At 42.2% G+C, this 18,249-nt stretch overlaps 1 protein-coding gene across 2 annotated transcripts in view; it reads left to right on the top strand.

Moving 5' to 3' along the window:
* The first annotated feature begins 8,859 nt into the window (after nt 1-8,859).
* The window catches only part of CLINT1 (clathrin interactor 1), a 51,776-nt gene continuing 42,386 nt past the window's right edge, over nt 8,860-18,249 (top strand). For both annotated transcript variants that reach the window (XM_030503740.2, XM_030503739.2), the window contains exon 1: nt 8,860-9,099. In XM_030503740.2, coding sequence (XP_030359600.1) covers nt 9,059-9,099 — 41 coding nt within the window. In that variant the 5' untranslated portion in view covers nt 8,860-9,058. The remainder of the gene's footprint in view (nt 9,100-18,249) is intronic.

The following is an 18,249-nucleotide window of genomic DNA, read 5'->3' as shown; positions in this document are numbered from 1 at the left end:
AAACAAACAGCTCAGATGCCGTTACTGGGGCTGGCTTTCATTTATGAAGCTGAAAATAAAAATGACCCAAAATAGATCTTTCACTGAGAAGGATTTATTCCTGATCACAACTGTGGCCATGCTGAAATCAAGAAGATGGCAAATAAAAAGTACACAGATTGTGCAAAGAATAATGCAATCTCAAAAGAAGAGAGATGGCACCTAGGAAATATTGGTATGGAAGGATAAACTCGAAGCAGCAGCTGCACATTAGACACTTCCTCACTCAAAATGGAAGGCTGCCTTAATGACTTAGAGCTTGCAAACTTCTTACTTAATGGAGTCTTGACTGGGACTTGCTGGACTAAACCATTTAACACAATCCTTTTAGCATTAAATAGCTCCTACTGCCAGTACCGTAAAAATACCTCCAAATACAAAAGTGTTCTTCAGATGTCCTCAATACAAACCACAATAGAAAAAACCATCATGTTAGACATCTCAGAAGGATTTGAGAAATCCTTCTGAATGGCTTGTGCAGGATGCGCAGGATGCTCCAGAACAGCTCAGAATGGCTCAGCACTTCTAACCAAGCAGGTTTGCGGGGAAGTCCACATCACAAACAGCAGGTACTCAGTGGCAAAGAGCTAAACAGTTTTTGAAAGATCTGATTACTGAACGGTTCCCTTTTGTTGGCCATGTGCTTTCTCCATGGATGGCTTCATTGGATGTGCAACAATAATTGAGTTTCATCCCATGGGTGAAGTCCATTTGGCAACTTAAGTGCAGTCACTTGTCAGGATGGATTTTTCCACAAATGTACATTTCTCAGGTTTGCATGTCTTTTGTCAATACCAGGGCTCTCCAAGGGACAGCACGTCAACTTCCTACACTCCTACATTTGACTGGTACTGAAAATCCGTCTGCTATGGCTCTCTGAAGTCTGTTTGATGGGGAAGGCTTTTTGACAACTCCAGCCTCTCTAGAGCTCTTATCTCTTTGTTTGTGTTGTGTGCTTTTTCTTTTTTTTTTACTCTCTTCCCAATAACAGAACCCTTTATTCAGGCTAGAAGCATTTATACTCTCTTTTTCTGTTCCTGTCTTCTAAAACAGAAAGGAGTTCCTAAGCTGATGAACTCCAACGAACAAGCACCTTGAAGCTTAAGGGCTGCTAATACGTTCTCTCTCAAGTCATCCCTAAGCCTTTATCCAAAGGTAAGTAGTAAGTTAACGACATAGGCAGAGACAGTAAAGAAAAGCTGCACCAATGGGAATGAGAGAGGAATTGAAACTATTGCAAATGAAGAAAGCAGGAGAACAAGTGGTACAAAATTAACTAGGCCACTGCATTATGGTCTTGTGCAGCATACTTGTTTTACTGGGTGGTACTGCATGCAAGGCAAAATTTTACATCTGTCTCGCAATTATGCCAGAAGAAGGATGCAGGCAGATGCAAATAAGCATCACTTTGTTACCAAAGCTATCCTCAAGATCGGAGAAAGAGTAGATGGTTGTTCTCACTTACTTTGTTAAGATGTCAGAAATGAAAGTTCCAGACACAGTAAATTCAATACTGAACGGGCTGCTGAGAACCTCACAAAAGAGTTCTGGAACTGGAAAGGATCAATCTGTTTAATTGACTGTCTTTTACCTGATGGTGGTCAGTAGCAAATAATCCTGAGAAAGAGCTGAAGTAAATGACTGTGGATAAGGTTACTCAATGCTGCAAGAAAATGACCACTTAAAACCCAGTGGATTGAATCTGTTTCTTGTAGACAGCACAAGGAATACATGCTGTTAATTTACGGTATTTTTTTCCATGTGACATTCCTTTCAACTTGACAATAAACCTCATCGGTTTCACCTTTGAGATTGATTTCACTCTTTCAACTTTCCTTTTAATTCATTAAAACGTCAGTAGCTTTTATGCTGGTGATAGTGCTTGCAGTTTGCTTTTGTAAAACACCAACAGACAACAGCAGCTTTTAAAGCCTTATTTTTAAAGCATTGTCTCCCACTTTGAGACAGAAAGCCAGTTTCTCTGACTGAAACTGGCTGGATAATTCCAGGCTGGAAAGTCTCAGCCTGCCAGTCTGTGAAAATGTCTCCATCTACTGTGTTTCAATCCAAGTCCAGCTAAACATTCTGAAAAAGGAATCTGAAGACCATCCTGTGAAATGTTGTCATGGCAGTTTTAATTGCCAGCCAGATGAGACTAATTTTTGGTGATTCAAACACTGCTTTCGTGTTGTCATCCATGAAAATACATATGTATGACCTTAAAAAGTTGCAGTGATTTCATTAACCATGTTTTATTGGCTTACCAAAGAGCAGTTGTCCTGGACTGTAGCTTGAAGATGATTTTGGTTTGCCATTTCTTTCACCTGTGTAGAGGGCTATTCAGCAGTGTGAAGAGGGAAGCATGACTACAATTCTGTCCTCTCATTGCTCGCAGCTGATGGAAAGCCGTGGTAGGCCTTTATCTAATGGGACATGTATGACATTTGTGATACTAGTTAATATATATGACAGCAGCCAGACCAAAGAGGAACAAGGTCTTCAGTGAGCAATAAAGGAGATCTCTTTTCCTGTAGTTTTGTGTCTCATGGTTGCATTCTCCTGCGTAAGAACAAATAAACTCCCTCAGAAGCAGGGACACTAGTAACAGTGCTCTCCAAGGGGATTCCTAGCTATTCAATTGAACTCTTACTACAGCCTTTCAACTCCTACTACATGCTTTCAGGGGCATTCAAATGGTATCTCTCTCCATATGGCTGTGCATTTTCACAAAACATAACTTCGTATCCTCCAGCCTGCCACCCCTGTGTCTAATTTGTTTGAAATGGGCCCAGCAGAAATTGCAAGGGGACCGAGAGACACAGATACAGAGGCAGCAAGATGTCATATGCTTTGTATCCTTAGGAAACCAGGCAAACAAGACCTTTCTTGCTTGGGATCTGGCACAAAGCTGAGTGACTTGGACTACAGTCAAACTGACAACGTAACAAATGGGAACACTTACGGGCTGCAACCATACCCAAGAATTCTGACCTCACTAGTCTGGCATGTGCTTCTGGTTCAGCCCTGTTCTGCTACCAGTTTTCTAACTCTGGCCACTGTCACAGGAATTTTGGAACTTGAAACCCAGACTGTTAACCAAGACAAACATGTCAGGGGCTGGCTGTTACAAAAAGCAGACAGCGGCCTGTCCTTTTCTTCTCCTCCTGTAGAGTTTAAATGCTAGGGAAAGATGGATTGTTGTCAGTGGACAAAAGAACTTACTGGAACAGCCGCATAATAGCAAACCCAGGCTCTAGATTGTTAGAATATGCTGGAGCTAAAACAAAAGACTGAGGAATCTGAAGATGAGTTTCTATGAGAAGAATAAAGATCATGCGTGATTCATCTGAGAGAAGAGAATTCTGAGGATCACTTCTCAAATACAAACTCCTAAATTTCCCTTGGAAAGTACCACAGCCACTTAAAGGAGGTGTCTAAGGGCATGGCAGAGAGAGCTGTGACATTAAGACATAATTCAGAGGGGTTTTCCCTATACTCTTCTAACAGTGGGAACATTTTAAATACTATGGCTCCAAAGCCTTTCCAAGAAATGTCAGACAATGCCACATCATCAGCCTGAAGGGAAGCTCAGAACATCTAATACCAGCCATTAGTTGGCAATCTCCAAACCCCACATTTCCATCCTAATTTGGAGCCATGCACACACTGCCAATTGCTAATGTGGGAGAAAATGAGAAACCAAAAAACCCCCAAGTAGCTCTGTAAAAAGTGTAACTAATGCAGACTGCTTCCCTGGGGACATTTGTCTCATAGTTCATTGGTTGATAATTAAATGGTAATATTTTGGCAGTGGGAATTCACCCCTTTTTAGACATCAGGGAATCCACAACAAAGAGCAACATTGTGAACGCCCTAGGCACAGGAAAAGCCAGAATTTACTGCCTACTGGACAATGGAGAACCCTGAGAAGAGAACCTTGACCTTAAATGCTTTCCATTAAAGGCTGAACTCAGCTTGCACTACTTTTTCAGGACCAGAAACAATAAGGTCTCTCGTATTCTGTCGTTTATTTTCAGGAAACTTGTAAGAATTTTGCATACATTTGTAATTCACTTTGAGAACTAACCACCTCTGCCTCATCCAAGTGAAATGGTTCAAGTATTTCACAAGATTGTGAGGAGACAGTGTAAAATCCACAGTATGCCCATAGTATGGTATCAACATTTCTTCAGGCTAGAAAAGAAAGCAGCACTAGGGCTGAATGCAGGCTGAAGTTAACATTCAACACAGCCTCCCTGCAGGGACTTCCTGTGAGACACTGCTAGTGTTATCCTGGCAGAAGAAGCTGTCTGAGTGGCAGAGTTGTCCTCCCAGCTTCTGAGAGAAGTCGTCACCTCTGCTTGGCACTCCCAGTCTTCCATGAGCATAACATGGGCGGTTGTAGTCTCTAAATGCTTAAAATATGATCATTTTCACTTCTTAAAAAACTTTGAAGACATTTGCTACCTACATTCCTTTAGACTGAATCAGACAGGTCCTGGATATGCAAAGGATGTTAGGAAATGGGTGTAACAGCTCAGTGCAAGGGGAAAGAGGGCAGTGTTAGGAGGGATAAAGCTGGAACAGCATAAATCACTGCAGAGCCTCCTTTTCACTCTCCCCCTTTTCACTCTCCCCACATTTTCCACACGGTGTATTCGATGCCAATATTCCCTCTTACTTCCTGGCCCCCAAGATGCTCTCCTTCTGATATGAGCTTGATATGGGCTCAGGTGCTGAGTGGTGGAAGCTTTGTAGGCAGTTATAGAGTATGTAAGTGACAGGAGGATTTTACCACTTTTACCAGAGGCAGAGTATCTGTGTATCAGTATCTGTGGCAGAGCAGGAAGCCAGTTTTTGAAACAGCCCACCTAGTGCCCTTCTGTTTGTAACATGACATGATTGTGTGGATAGGATCTGTTTCAGAAAGACAGATTTGGACTTGGAGAAGCTGCAATTGTTCAGAAAAGCCTGGGATGCTAACCAGCCTACCAGCAGACAACGTTATTTCAATGTTACTTCTGCCCTATTGACTAATTCTTAGAACAAACAGGCTTTACGAAATTCAGACCTCAGCTGTGTAAGTGGGTAAAAAGTGGAGCTTTATGAAATCATGAAAACAAATCCTGCTTTAAATTTTGTCTCAGTCTGTGCCACTGCCTCCCTCCCCTGCCGCAATGTGATTTTCCTTGACATTCCTCTTTTCCCCTACCTACGCTTTAATTGTAGATTAATCACTGACTGGGACATCTCTCTACTGTGCATTAATATGGTTGATATTAACAACAATATTGCTCTCCAGGCATTTGGAATGTGCAAGACTTTTTGTGCACCAAATGGCCCGTATTAACTTCTGGAATAGCCAGGTGCAAACTCTATTGCAGTGTTCAAATTAGTTCAATTTCTCTAACTGCTTCTCCTGTAATTGATGACTCAAATTATAATAAAGTACAGTTCCTCTGCATGATATACGTTATAACTACTACCTGTTATGTTGAATATTACATTGCTTTGCAACTGCATTACCCTCTACCTACTCTGATCAGATCTTTCTTTTAAAGGAACTACTTATGAACCAGAAAGTGTCTTCACATCATTCAGAAATTATACATATGCTCATGCACTTTATCAGTGGCTGACAGAATGGGGATGGCAAAATTACTGTCAGTCATGCTGCATTCAATGTCACATAAAGACCTGCTTTTTACTATACCTTAAAATTGACAATAAATGCCAGACATCTCTCCTTGCCCCATTACTGCATCCAGACATAGCTAGTAATGCTTAGAAGATATGCACCTTAATCCTAACTGCTTTTAAATTCCAGCTTCATCCTCTTTCTTCTCCTATGCCTACATCTAAAATATTCTCTCTTTACTATTCTTCTTCTGAAGTGTATGATTACAGTGACTCCTATTTCTTTTTTTCACATAGAAATAACAATTTGTAAACAATAAACAAACAAATCAACCAAATCCTGATGGCTTATTGCCCTCTGACTGTTTCAGTTCAAATGTCATCCCTGATGGGAAAATAGGAAGGAATGGGTGGATCTGACTTCGGGGGTGTGTGTACCTTGAGGTGTGTCTAGAGCCTTGGCTCTGGAAACTGCTTCTTGCAGCCCATCGTGAGGTGGCAGGTCTGTTCCAGCACTCCGAGCTCTGGGAGCTAGTTGCAGCTGCTCAAGGAAACCAGCACTAGCAAGAACATCAATTTCATTGCACCACAGCAGAATCTGGGGAACTTGCAGTTCATCAGGAATTTGATTTTGATCCAATATGGACTGAAGCCAAATTTAAAAATAACAACACTTCTAGCAAATGAAAGACGTTGTGTTTCTGCAAGCTCCAATTATTATACTTAATATTATTTCTTCTTTAAACAGAGATTATAAACATTGTCTTCTACTCCTGAAGGCCGATGTCCTCAGTTTTTCACAGAGAAAAACAAAGGACAGATATCAAAGACCAAGAGGCCTCACCCAGCTTGCTTTGCTGGTGTTATGATATGAAATTAAGGATCTCCCTCCTCCCAGCCCATAATGGAAAGAAAAATGTCAGTGTGACCCACACTTGTGGGGGCTGCAAAACTGGTGCTGAGTTCAGTTGAACACCAACCAGTCACCACAGATGTCGTGCTGCAGATTAAAGTATCATCTCAGTGTTCAGTAGTATTCAAAAAGAAAAACCATGTTAAGAACTCTAATGAAGGGAGCTGAATAAAAAACACCATTAAACATCACTAAGCTGTTGAGTGCCTTCACTACAGCACAGTGCTGGTTCTTCCCCTTCAGTTTCAAAAACCCTACAGTAGAATTGAAGGGGTATGACACAACTTCTGAACAAGGAGACACTAAGTATGAGGCAAGTGATAGGCACACTGAAGAGAACAGTATAGTAAGAAATCTACAGATTTCCAAATGTGCAACTGACAAGGAAAGGAGCAATAGGGAGTTGTTATATACCAATTCTCATAATACTGGAACCAGTAATGCTATTAAGCAGATGATTTAAAACATACAAAAGAAACTATTTTTTCACACAACAGTTCTAACATTGAATTCATTGCCACACCAAAGGTGTTGTATAAGCTAATCTAAAGGGATTCAAAAAGCAGTCAGTTATATTCCTAAAACAAAAGTCCATCCAGTGCTCCTAAGCAGAAAGCTTTAGTAACAGTGCTCCAGAACCAAGTCTCTAAACCACAGAAGAATACAAATGGGAAAGATGTACCTGGGTATTGATCCATCCACATTCACCAGTTCTTATGTTCTTTACACGAACATCTAATACTTCCTACCGCTAATGAGAGGATGCTGGATTTGATGATCTGTTCAGGATGTTCTTATACTTAAGTAGATTTCACTGGGATGTTCAGGAGACAGAAACCATGGAAGTACCTATGTAAAATGATATAAGGGGATGTCAGAAACTAGGCAGGTGGTCAGCTGTTTAGCTTTCCTGATAATTCAGAGAACCACCAACTTTTAAAAGAGGTGACTGTTATTTGAGCAGCGAGTGCAGTTGCAATCTGCCTTTCTCAAGCCTTTTTTTGCTTGCTCTGACTAAACAAATAAAAGGCAAAGTTGTACAAATATATGTTGCCTTTGAGTAAAAGTTTACAGATGGGTGTTGTCTTTGGTCAGCATATGTTTATTTACGACACAAGCACACAAACAAGAAATATACATCAAGAACAAATTATGGACTAACCAGTATTCTGTTCACATCCTGTCACATGCACAGAGATAGCCAACAGACTGCCACTTCTCTGGAGAAGAAAATCCCCCCATCATGACTGGTCATTCAAAACTCACATCAAAAACAAATTGATAGAGAACAAAAGCAAATGTACTTAATGAAACTATCTGTCAATCCTGATTAGACAATCACTTCACTGACTTCATTGGTTTTATTATACCCAGGGAGCTGTGGTGCTTGTTCAATACCCTGCATAGGCAATATTTAAAGATGGTCTTGCAATGCTTGTTGACAAGTATGTTAAAACAGTTAATATTCTCCAGAGGCAGCTTTAATGTATGTGATTGTTCCTTGGCTTTTTGTCAATAGACTTGGTCTTTCTTGAGAAGTGGAGGCAAGGTTCCTGCATGTGCTCTGCCTGGATGGATTGTGCTACCTTAGCCCACAGGCTGCACCCTTTCATCCGCTTTCACGTATGACATTTCTTGCTGAAATCCCAGTCTTGGCTTGCAGGAGGAATCTGGAAATTCCACTCAAAGTTCACTGTAGTCCATACACCTTGATCAGGCGTGTGCAAACAGGCAGTCATACAGACAGAATGCTGCTCTTAAATGAGCTCACCCGATAAAAGCATGGTATAAAACCATATTCCAGTCAGACATCAGCTTTACACCTGTGTTTTGTACTTTAACCAGGTATTTGCATGGCCTTTCCTCCCTCCTGCGCCTTGCGTGTCTGTGGGTCAGGAAGTTCACCATGAGCTAGGCGCTGCCGTGGTGTGAGGGTGGGTCAGAGCCAGGCTGCACCAGCACCCCAAACTGAGAAGGACTCAAATCCCTGGTTCCACTGCTTTGTGATGATGTGTACGGAGCCCTCACGGCGCAGTCAGACAAGACCACAGCAGATCAGATCAGACCAGATCAGACCCCACGAAGCCCATCCCGCCGCCCTTCCTCCCTCCCTTCAGGGAAGGCGACCGCACTACAACTCCCAGCAGCCATTGCGCGCAGAGGAGGTGTCCTCCACCGGAGACTAATATTCCCAGCAGGCTCCGCGCCCGCCTCCCATCAGACTTTGCGAGGCGGCCCGGCCTCCCAGGCGGGAAGACTACATCTCCCGGCAGGCCCTGCGGCTACGGCACCCTCCATTTCCGGGAGCGGCGCCGCGTCCCTCGGTTGGCGGAGGCGGCGGCTGCCCGGAGCGGGCCTGGCTCGGCGGCGGCGCGGCGGCGGCTGCCCGGAGCGTGGCGAGCGGGGCCTGCTGGGGCCGGCGGCGGCGGAGGGCGGCGAGGCCGGGGAGGTCTCCAGGCGGTCGGCGCCATGCTGAATATGTGGAAAGTGCGGGAGTTGGTGGACAAGGCGTGAGTACGGCGGGGCGCAGGCGGGCGGGAGCGGCGGGGGGCCGGGGGGCGGCTCGGTCGTGGTCCCTCAGCCGGGCCCGTGCTCCCCCCGCCCCATTCACAACATGGCCGCTGCCCCTCCCCCTGCTGAGGTGGCCGCTTCACACCGCTCCGTGCCCAGCTGACCCCCGCGCCCTGGCCCCGCTCCCCGGGGCTCTGCCCGGCGGGGCCCCCGGCTCGTCCTCCCGGCGCGGTTTTGGCCCCTCCGAACAGACAGGGGCTGTTCTATAGGCAGTCTGTGGCCTTTCCATTATGGCTGGCAGCTTTCCCGCCCATCCTGGGCTCATCTGGGCCCTTCCAGCTCTTGGCGATCTGTGGTTCTTCTTTGGGTACCCCCTTCTTTGGCAGGGTCCCGGGGAGAGTGTGTCCTTTTGGTTACATGAGCCCTTAAAATCTAACTGTACTGGGCTGGCTGCTGCCACGGCCCATAGGCCCCTTAGGAAGAAGCACAAGCCTCTCGAAGGGCGGGAGAAGAGAACCACCTGTACAGCAGTAAATTTTCAGAATGCTTCCAAAGTCACCACGTGCTTTCTTAAGTGCTTTCCTTCTCTCTAAGGACAGGTCCCTATTGCCATTGACACCCCTGGGCCTTCATGGTAGAAGACTGAAATGCTCTATCCCACCCCTTAGATGTTGAAATAGCTGAGATATTTGCAAGTTTATTTCCTTGACTAGAACCTCCTCCCACCTCAGACTTGGTTTCAGTCTTGGTTATCGTGATCACCGTGTTGCAGCTTGAGAACGTGACGTTACTGTTGCGTTTCTCGGCCACTCCTTTATTTTTGGCATGAGAAAAACTTGATATGGTGGAGAACTTAACAAAGATTCTTTTGTCTCCTTAAATAACAAATCTTCAGGGGCAAACTTGGAGCGCTTTTTCATGAATTGTGCTCTACTTAGAGGAATATCTGTCTGGAAGTCTGTTGATTGGTATATACCAAATGAGATGACATGAAGTAATAGCCTTGGAAGTCAAAGGGCGAGTCTTGCAAACTCGAGGTTCCATTTTGAATATTCTTTAGTTTTGTTTCCCCAAGCAGTTCGTAAACTGACTTCCTTTATATATATGCTTAAAGACAGCAAACTGAAGAGTAATGGCAGCTTATTTATGATAGTAAGTGATTTTACGTATGGTGCTATATACCAGACCGAGCTTAAACCATGACACTGAGACTTTTCGAGGTCAAGAATCAGGTGACATTTAAAAACCACTGTCAATTAGACTTCTCCTGAGGAGGTTGCTTATTTTTTGCAGCTTCTTGCATGCAAAGTCAGCCCTTGCTGAAGTAGGTTTAATAATGTGACATATGAAGTACATAGTAGAACAACCCAAATAAACCTGTCTTGAGTTCCAGGACCTAAAAGGGCACTTTTAGGGATATCAGATTTTAATAAGCTTTGCTTGTGTACTTTCATTTGTGTAGGATTAATGATCACTATAGATTTATAACACTGCCACTGGTTTTTAAAAGGATTTTAAAAGGATTTTAAAAAAAAAAAGGATTTTACTTTTAAGGATATTTCGTATGTTGTTAAGCCAAACAGTACATCAAAATCTGGTTTGGAAAAAACATTTTCTTTCCAAAACAGGTGCAAGAAGTGGACATTTCAAATAATATAAAATGTTTTTTGAATAAACTTTAGTTTCTGAGAGTAGCATTATCCAAATAAAGCAGATTGTGTATTTAAAAAAAGGGGGGGAATAAGGGCAAAGTGGAGCTTGCAGAGTAAATAGTATTTAGAGACATCAAAATCAATAGTCCCATTGTGCGTGGTGCAGATTTGTCATAATGTCTTCTGTCTTAAGGCCATGACTGACAATATCCTTCACAGAAGAGGCTAAGCGATATTATCTGCCTCATAAATAACTGCTGATGCTGTGGCAGGAACATACTGAACTTTAACTAGAAGCTCTCTTTCCTTAAGAAAGGAATATGATTATATGGGGATTTTGGAAATGTGCAAGTAGCTTGAAATTTTGCTAGCTTGAACTTTGATAGCTTCGTAGTGGTCGTTATCTCTGCATCTGAGTTCCATATTCAGCTGATACTTATCATCTTAGAATTTGAACTAATTCAGCTGGGTTTTTTATCCTTATTTGGGCCTCAGGTAGCTGAGAGCTTGGTTAGGTCAGAGACGTGTCAAGGTGAAGTTCTGTTCAACAGTTTGCAGGTTTTTGTGGTGTGTGAAAGTTCAGTAAGCAATGGTACATAGTTAAGCTACTATTTATTTTTTTCAGTGTTTGTGGGTTACTTTTACTTTAAGTAAAAATGGTAACCTATTAAAAGTCTTCAGAGTTTTAGAGCTTAATAAGTTAACAACTGCAAAATACACAGTTTGTATTTAGTATTACTGAAGTGTTTGGTATTTATGTTTTCTGCAGCGTGGTAGAAATTGAGCAATAAAGTTCATTAGCTCAATTCTGCTTCATAATTCTTTGCACACTAGAATCATAGAATCACCTCTATTTATATCATAGCATTTTCTAGTAACTCAAAAGTATGGATCTGCATGTTTTGTGCATAAGAAAGTTATTTTTTATACTGAAGGGTGATCCTATTATATGTGAAAGTTGGGAAGTCTGTGTGATAGCGTTATTAGACTGTTCTAAGGTGTGACAAGATACTTTGTGTCTTGTTCTCCCTTTTTGTTAACCTCCCTGCTCTTAGTTGCTAATGTAACTTCCCCCTGCCCCCTTATTTTAAGTGCCTCGAATAGTTGCAACCGAACAGTAATACCTTGTTTCTAACTGGGCGCTGTGAGTAAGTGTCGGGCGTAAACCAAGTAACTAATAAAGCCTCTCTGTGCCTGGTAAAATTTGCTTGTCCTAGGCTTTATTCTTGCAGTTCCTAAATAGATGTTAAACTAGTTCTACTCTCCAGTTTTTTCCCAGGTATTGCAGTGTGTGTCAGAGTTCTTCAAATGTGTGGAATTGTATTGCATTTCTGGTTAGCTTGTAGTTTAGAAGGTGTACATCTGCATTTTCTTATTTCTTCTGGAATAAATTCCATTTCACATTGTGTTAGTAGATTCAGAAGGTGGCTTTGCACTTTTTTTTTTTCCTTAGGTGTTCACCTGTATGAGTTCTTTTTCCCCAGTTGGTCAAAACTGAATTGGAAAGCAAACAAAAGAATTGGATAATAAATGCAGTCCTCTGTGCTCAACTTGTTTGCTCTATAACAGTAAACTCACTTTAACTGGCAGAGGTTTCTGATGGCTCAAGTCCAGAGTGGTGCTTGCTGCAGAGTTAGTGAGTCAGGTGGCAGTTCTGAGTCACTCCTGAAGTAATGTAGTAGACTTCTTGTTAAATTCTGTTTTGCCATAGACTTAGATTAGGTCTGCAGTAGAAATATGTAGCCTAAGCATTATAGACAAGAGGTGGCCAATTTTTCTAACCTAAGGAGCTGCATACCAACATGTTAACATGAGCGAGTGCAGAGGCATGCAGTGCATACTTCACATAGCTGGTGGGAGTGTGAGCTTCAGGAACGTTTGGGAGGTGGGAAGCATGGTGGTCACCAGCTGTCCCACTGCTCTGCTGCACCATGGGTTTTGCAGCTTTGTCTCTGGATGACCTGGTGCCTGCAGTCCCGGACGTTCTGCAGCTCCCATAGTGGGGTTCAGGTTACCCCATGCCCACACCAAAACAGCTCTGTAGTTGTGGTGAAACTTGAGGGTAAGCATTGTGTTTGAACTGCTTGTGGCTGCATGAGACTAAGGATCTGCAGGCTGGCCAGTACTGTGTAGTAGCAGTTTATACTGCTACATGAAATGTTGTATTTGTATTGGTATAGGTGCACCTGAACTTTGATAATCAAACCATCAAAAGCCCCAACCAAGTATGTCCCTACTGTGTGATAGCAGAACTGGCAAAAGGTGTTGTAGTCCTGGAGATAGAGTTCTGGAGTCCTGGCTACGGAAATCTAGAGTATTACACAACTTGGTAACTTCCTTTTTTTATCTTGCTAGGCAGAGTATGTGTTGTCCTTTTTGTTCCCCATGAAATTTCTAGGGAAATTCTACAAAGAAAACCCCATGCTTTTTCAAAAGGAAACAAGGGATAAAAAAAACCCTGTTAAAACAGTTTTTAGCTTAGCAAAAGCACGAAGGTATTAGCTTGGCCTTGTGGTCAAATTCAAAAGCCAAGGCATTGTATCTCTCTCTAGTTTTGTTGAATTCTCTTTTCTTGAAGCATCTGCTGGTTTGGTTCTTTTACTAAGTGTTGCTGTATGTTAACCTAGCACAGGGTAATTCTGCTTAAAGCAGAAGACAGCATTTGTGCATATAGAGTTTGCAGGGCTAGTTGGACTCCTCATAGCAATATTTCCTCTCTTAATAAGTCAGGCTAACTTAACATTTTTGCTGACTGGTTTCTGTCACAGACATGTAGTGTGTGCAGGAAGCAGGATGGGAGACCTTTGGACCCACTGAGATTGTTGCCTGTGTCGCAATGTGATGAGACTTTACGGGCACTTTCTTTAAAGTTTCATTACCATTCTTTACTTTTGTGGTCTTGTACATGCATGACCAGAATGTGAGTTCACTTTAAGCACCTTTCACACATCAAAGGGTAAGAAACAGTCTATTTAAAAATTCGGTGAAGGTAGCAGACCACAGAATCATGGAATGGTTTGGGTTGGAAAGGATCTTAAAGATCATCCAGTTCCAACCCCCTGCCACAGGCAGGGACACCTTCCACCAAACCAGGCTGCTCAAAGCCCTGTCCAGCCTTGCCTTGAACACTGCCAGGGATGGGACATCTACAACTGCTTCAGGCAACCCATTCCAGCCTCATGGTAAAGAGCTTCTTCCTTATACCTAATCTGAATCTACCCTCTTTCAGTTTAAAGCAGTTCTCCCTTGTCTTATCCTCTCCAGATTTCTTGTAGGCCCCTTTAGGTGCTAAAAGGATCTGTACGTAGTAAGGACAGTATTATCCAGGTGTTCATTTGAATTAGTTAAGGTGGGTGAGATAGCTGTCACTAGATTTTGAGCTGCTTTGATGTAAAGAAGAGAGCCTGTAAATTTTTTGCCACTTTAAGGAACATGACAACCACCATCCTCCTTTTTTTCCCATGCCCCTTCCAGTTCAGTTCTTTGCCTACCTCGCTGAGTCCTGCTTTGCTAGTACTGCTCTTAGCCACACATTTCTAGTGTCCCAGCAATAATGTATTTGCACTCCCTCATGTTGTAGAGTGGGAGTTGAAGTGTTACAGTGCTGTTTCCATACAATTTTCAAGCTTGGTGAATTGCTGCAGAATGTAATATTTTAAGCTGTTTTTAACTGCAGAGCAAATCGACTTGTTTAGAACGGATGGTAGTGCTGGTACAGACACTAAATGCTGGAAGCATTTATAACACTTGAAAATTTACTTGTAGAGTTAGGCACTAGAGTCCTCTATTATTCGTTCTGATGTTGCATCTATGCAAGGAGGAAGGATTTTCAGTGGAAAAGGAAGGATTAAAGTGGAAAATGAAGGATTAAAGGAGCTGCTGTCCTTGGCTGTGATACAACTAGGTAGGGGAGAAATTCTTTTAGTTAATAAACAGCATGTTTTCTTTAGTACTTCTAATTGTACCAGCTGTAAAGAGAGGCATAAATTGTTGGTAAAATAGAATGAGTTACTGCTTTGATTGTCATCGCAGTTCCTAGCTGCTGTAGCCTCAAGCGTGGCGTGTAAATTAGACTTTGCACTTCAGCTGAGGAGCAGAGTTTTCTGGACTAACCCCACTGCACACATGAGGAAGACTACAAAGATAATTGTGTCAAGTCACCCAAGTCACAGTGATCACAGATAAAACTCTGGATTTGCTGACTTCCAGTCTCATGTTGTCTGCTAACTCATGCTATGCATTATACATATTCATATGGTAAATGCATACCAGTCATTTACCCTACAATTACATGGCTTACAGTCAGCTTTCAGTTGCTTATTGCCTGTAGTATGCTCACGTTTGACCAAATATAAGCAGGTTCCTATGTGTACTCAGCTGGGGGTTTGAAATCCTCTTGCCTAATTATTTTCTTTTTCTAATGTGCCTGTGATTGTTCTTGTTTACAGGTGATTTTCTTATGGTTCATGGATTTGTCAACCCAGACAATTGACCTCTTCTGCAATGAAGTGCTGTTTGCTAGTTTAGTAATAGCAGGTATTATGGTAAATGATCCATCATATGATAGATCCAGTAAAAGGGTAAATAACTGTCTAACACTAGTCCTTTGCGATCTGACCTTCCCATAAACTCCCTTGCTCCACTTCCAGGATCATTTAGTTTTCTTTATATTGAAGATTTATTCCAGTTTGCATAAGCAAGATCTTCAGAGCAGTGAACACTTCCATCGTTTTATGTAAGGGACAGTTAACCCTCACTGCATGAGTTATCCTCCTATTGCTGCTTAAGAGATGTCCTGCTGGTAACTGCTTTAAGAACAGCATTTTGTATCATTATTACAAGCAAGGTGATGATTGTTATCTCCAGCCCTATAAGGACTTGTCTTCTGCCTGGTTCCCAGACACTGAGAGAGAGAAGAAATAGTCTTGGGAATGCAAAGGAAGACCATATATGAGCAAGTCATTTGGCTCTGCAGCAGCGTGTGGCTGTGTCTGCCAAGCACTTGTCACAGCACTTATTTCTTGGGGTTTTCCTCCTTTCTTTAAAAAACTTCCAGAAAGTTGCTGGTTTTAATAAGGAATAGAAATGGTTGCAGTCTTTGGGCCATGTAATTTAGTATTGGTAATAAGCATCTTCGAAAGCATTACGCACTGTTATCTCATGCACATAGACATGTCATTCTCCTGTTTGAATATTCTACTGGTCGAGTAATCAAAAGTAGGCCAACACTATAAGCTGAAGTATATATTAAGAGTTAACATAAGGTAGTTGTGGCCAAATACGCAAATTTCATTAACACACTTCTTCACATGTGGATTTTGTTAATGGCCTTCCAAATGTATGGTTGCCGTTTTATGCCATATGGAAGCTAACAATAGCTTGTCTTATGTTACATAAGGCTAGGTAAGGCCTTTTGTATTTTCAGGAAAGCCAAATGATGTGTGTATGTGTGACAACTTCTACGTCCTTGAGGTGTTTTTAAAATACAGCTTTGCATTGTCTTGCCAGAAATAAGACCAGGCTTCTGCTTGAGAAGGAAGTGAAGCTGGTCAAAGATAAGAGCCTTACCTAAACCACTGTGTGCGACTGTGGTCAAAAGGATCAGGCTGTTTAACTCAGCTCTGCGCTAATCCCGTTAATGCTTTTTTACTAAAACAAAGATCTACAATGGCATAAATTTCTGTTTAAAGTTGACTGTTATACAGGCTTATTTAAATGCTTATTTCAATTTTGCTAATTCATAAGGCAAAACTAATATAGGGCAAGAAAATGAAAAACTGAATTAGTAGCAAATATACCAAGTACGTAAAGTTCTGTGATAGGTCTTTTTCCTATAGCTCCTTATAGTGTGCTGGACCTTATTGACACAGGTCAGATGTGGGCCCAGTTACAAAGATTGCCAGCTGCTGACATAGTTCAGTTTGGAGCATGAGCTTTACTTACCTGTTGCAGTTGGAATAAACAGCTGTAGTATAGCTAAAACTTTCTTGTAAGGGTCCCTGGTAGTCTCTTTAGAAAGAGCAGTTGTATAGGAGAGCATAACTCTTTCATGCCAAAACATGTTCTCCCTCTCCAAAAAATAAGATCTGATTCTAACTGGGATGCACTTTATTTTTTTGAGGTGCAAGTGTCCGTTAAGATGACCTCATGTGAAATTGTTATGAGTTGGGAATTCACTTCATTCCAGAACGCTGTGTAGGCTGTGGTTCCAGGAGTATTTGTTCAGTAACAGTGTTAGGAAAAGTATTCATTACTTATTCATTCTTGCGTCGTGTGCTGTGTAAGTATGGTGGTTTGGGTTGCTGAGCAGTGAACCAGAGAGATGAACAGATCCAACTGGAAGCTTTCCCTCTTCCTTTGTCTCTCTCCCAAAAGCGAGTCAAGTTAGATTAATTCCCTAGACTTGTTTGCCGTGAAACTGCACAAGTGTTTGTGTCGCGCATCTGAGGAAGCACTACTGAGATGGGAGCGAAGAGAAAGGAGAGGGACCATTCATTAAAGCTGGTGTAAGTGGAACACATGGCTGAGGCTCCCCTTGTAGTTGCCCTGAGGTCTCAAACACTACCAGCAAGCACTATCACAATTATGAAAACATAACCTAAGCCATGAAGGTTGTAGTTTCACAGTCAGTATAAGCGTAGGCTGATGGTAAAAGAGGTTTCACAGCCTTCCGTCTGCCACAGACTGCACACTTCTCTCTCCCTTTTGCTGGCAGTTGCTTACTTTCTGCTTGATGAGAGAATCTCTTTCTGACTAACCAGTTGGTTTTGCCAGTTTAATCCTCCACTGGTTTAATTCCTTGGTATAGTTAACTCCATGGTCACACAAATATTTGTACTGGCATAAAGGAAGGTATTTGGGTAGGACTAAGTGGCTGGGGGCAAAAGAGGGCAAGGTGCAGGTTTACTGCTTGAAGTACTCCCTTAGCGTGTGGTTTCACAAGCAGGTTGAGGAGCTTTGAGATTATTCTTCCGCTAAAAGAGAATGTCACACTTTTATACCTGGCCATTCACTGTCTTTACCTGCCTTATGCTGCTGTTACGTAGTTCAGTATTTGCATGTGCTATCTTGCTGATAAAGCTAAAAAAACCCCAAGCTTTTAGGGTTCATAACTGATTTGGCAGCATGCTGCATTAGCAGCTGCTTACAGCACCACAAGCACTTGTGTTGATAGGGGAAAGGACAGAAAGATAGGCTGGGACCCTTTTTGACGGTAGTACATTTTTACATAACTTTATTTGGAACAAAGTGGTTTATTAGCTGCAAAACTGCTCTAAAAGATCACAAATTTAACTATCTTCTACTTTGTATATTACTACTTCAAGCTCCTGAGATAACCTTGCTATGTTTGTATCACTGTTGTGTTGGGGAATAGCATCTGTATTTCTGGTTCCACGCTCAGGTCCCAGATCTGGGAGAGAGGATATAGAGTAAAATATAGTTTTGTGTCTTGTATGGTGCTATTCTGAATAATTCAGGCTGGGAGTGATTGTGGGA

This window comes from Strigops habroptila, chromosome 12 (genome assembly GCF_004027225.2).
Source record: "Strigops habroptila isolate Jane chromosome 12, bStrHab1.2.pri, whole genome shotgun sequence".
Taxonomy (NCBI): Eukaryota; Metazoa; Chordata; class Aves; order Psittaciformes; family Psittacidae; genus Strigops; species Strigops habroptila.
This window is presented reverse-complemented; position numbering and strand designations above follow the sequence as displayed.